The following is a 1,255-nucleotide window of genomic DNA, read 5'->3' as shown; positions in this document are numbered from 1 at the left end:
TATGCATATGCATTTTCGAATAATAGCGTGTCTGGGTATATTTGTTTGTTTTACTCATATTTTTACTGATATCGATCGGTATCATTGAAAGGTTTGTTTTTGGTATTTTGTCGTATGCGTTTTCTAGGCATATATGCATGTCATGTGTTTTTTAAGCAGGTGTAGTTTACCTTGGATCGTATTGAATATGAATACGAATTTAATCGCTCGGTAGGTAGGTTGTGCCGTTTTCGTAGCAGAATCGTATGTATACATTTTTGAAATTAAGGTTACATATCATTGACTTTATTGATGTTTATAGTACTCCGAATATCAGGTGTGTGGCAGCTTGATCTGGATACTCCACATTTGTGTATTCTTGTTCCGTTGACTTTCGACTTTGTCAGATTCTTGGTTCATGTATAATGTAATCATTTTCACAACTCGTTTTCCCTCTGTTTTCCTCACTGCAGGTGCCGGGAAAGATTCAGCATGTGATCTGCACAGGAAATCTGTGTTCGGCACCTATGCTCAGCTATCTAAAAACTCTTGCCAACGATGTGCACGTAGCGCGCGGCGAATTTGATGATGTATGGAAATCAGACGTTTGAAGGCTTGTTTGACCAAATTTGTACCTTTTTTGTCCAACTGCGATCTATCACTCACGTTCTTCTTTCACATTCAATATAGGCTCAATTTCCAGATCAAAAGGTGGTTTCAATTGGTCTCTTTAAAATTGGCGTCTGCAATGGCTACCAGGTATGTCCCCGCTACAGTCGTCAGCTATATACGACAAAGCTCAGTGCATCAACGTAATGCGGTGTAAAATTGCAGATGAGCACGCACACTGTTCACCTTCGATAATAACGAACGTATATCTTCGTCATTGCAGATCATTCCTTGGGGCGACCAGGATAGTCTAGCAGCTCTCCAGAGAAAGCTTGACGTAGATATTCTCATAACAGGTAGTCTTTTGAGTTGCCCGTGTATTGTTTTGATGCCACGACCAGCGATTGTGAGCTGCTGTGAAAGAGGGTCTGTTCTGGTCTATTGATTTTGCGGGAAACATGAATCGGTGTGAAGTATAGACGATAGAAAGGATTTTTGAAACAAGGTTGTCTTTTTTTTTACTCTTCAGGACATGCTCACGAGTTTGGCACGAGAGAAAGGGAAGGCAAACTATTTGTGAATCCAGGTTCCGCCACCGGCGCCTTTACACTGCTGAAAGAGTAAGTCTCACTCCCTTGCTTTTGGCTTTGGTAAATATACTTTTTGG

General features: G+C 40.9%; 1 protein-coding gene across 1 annotated transcript; it reads left to right on the top strand.

Moving 5' to 3' along the window:
* Positions 1-452: 452 nt before the first annotated feature.
* SARC_16376 (hypothetical protein) lies at positions 453-944 on the top strand (the record flags this gene model as incomplete). Its single annotated transcript, XM_014289516.1, has 3 exons — positions 453-569; positions 670-738; positions 872-944. Coding segments are annotated over 3 exons (259 nt in total), but the record flags the coding sequence as incomplete, so codon positions are not given.
* Between the last annotated feature and the right edge of the window lie 311 nt (positions 945-1,255).

Source organism: Sphaeroforma arctica (assembly GCF_001186125.1).
Source record: "Sphaeroforma arctica JP610 unplaced genomic scaffold supercont1.7935, whole genome shotgun sequence".
Classification (NCBI taxonomy): Eukaryota; class Ichthyosporea; order Ichthyophonida; genus Sphaeroforma; species Sphaeroforma arctica.
This window is presented reverse-complemented; position numbering and strand designations above follow the sequence as displayed.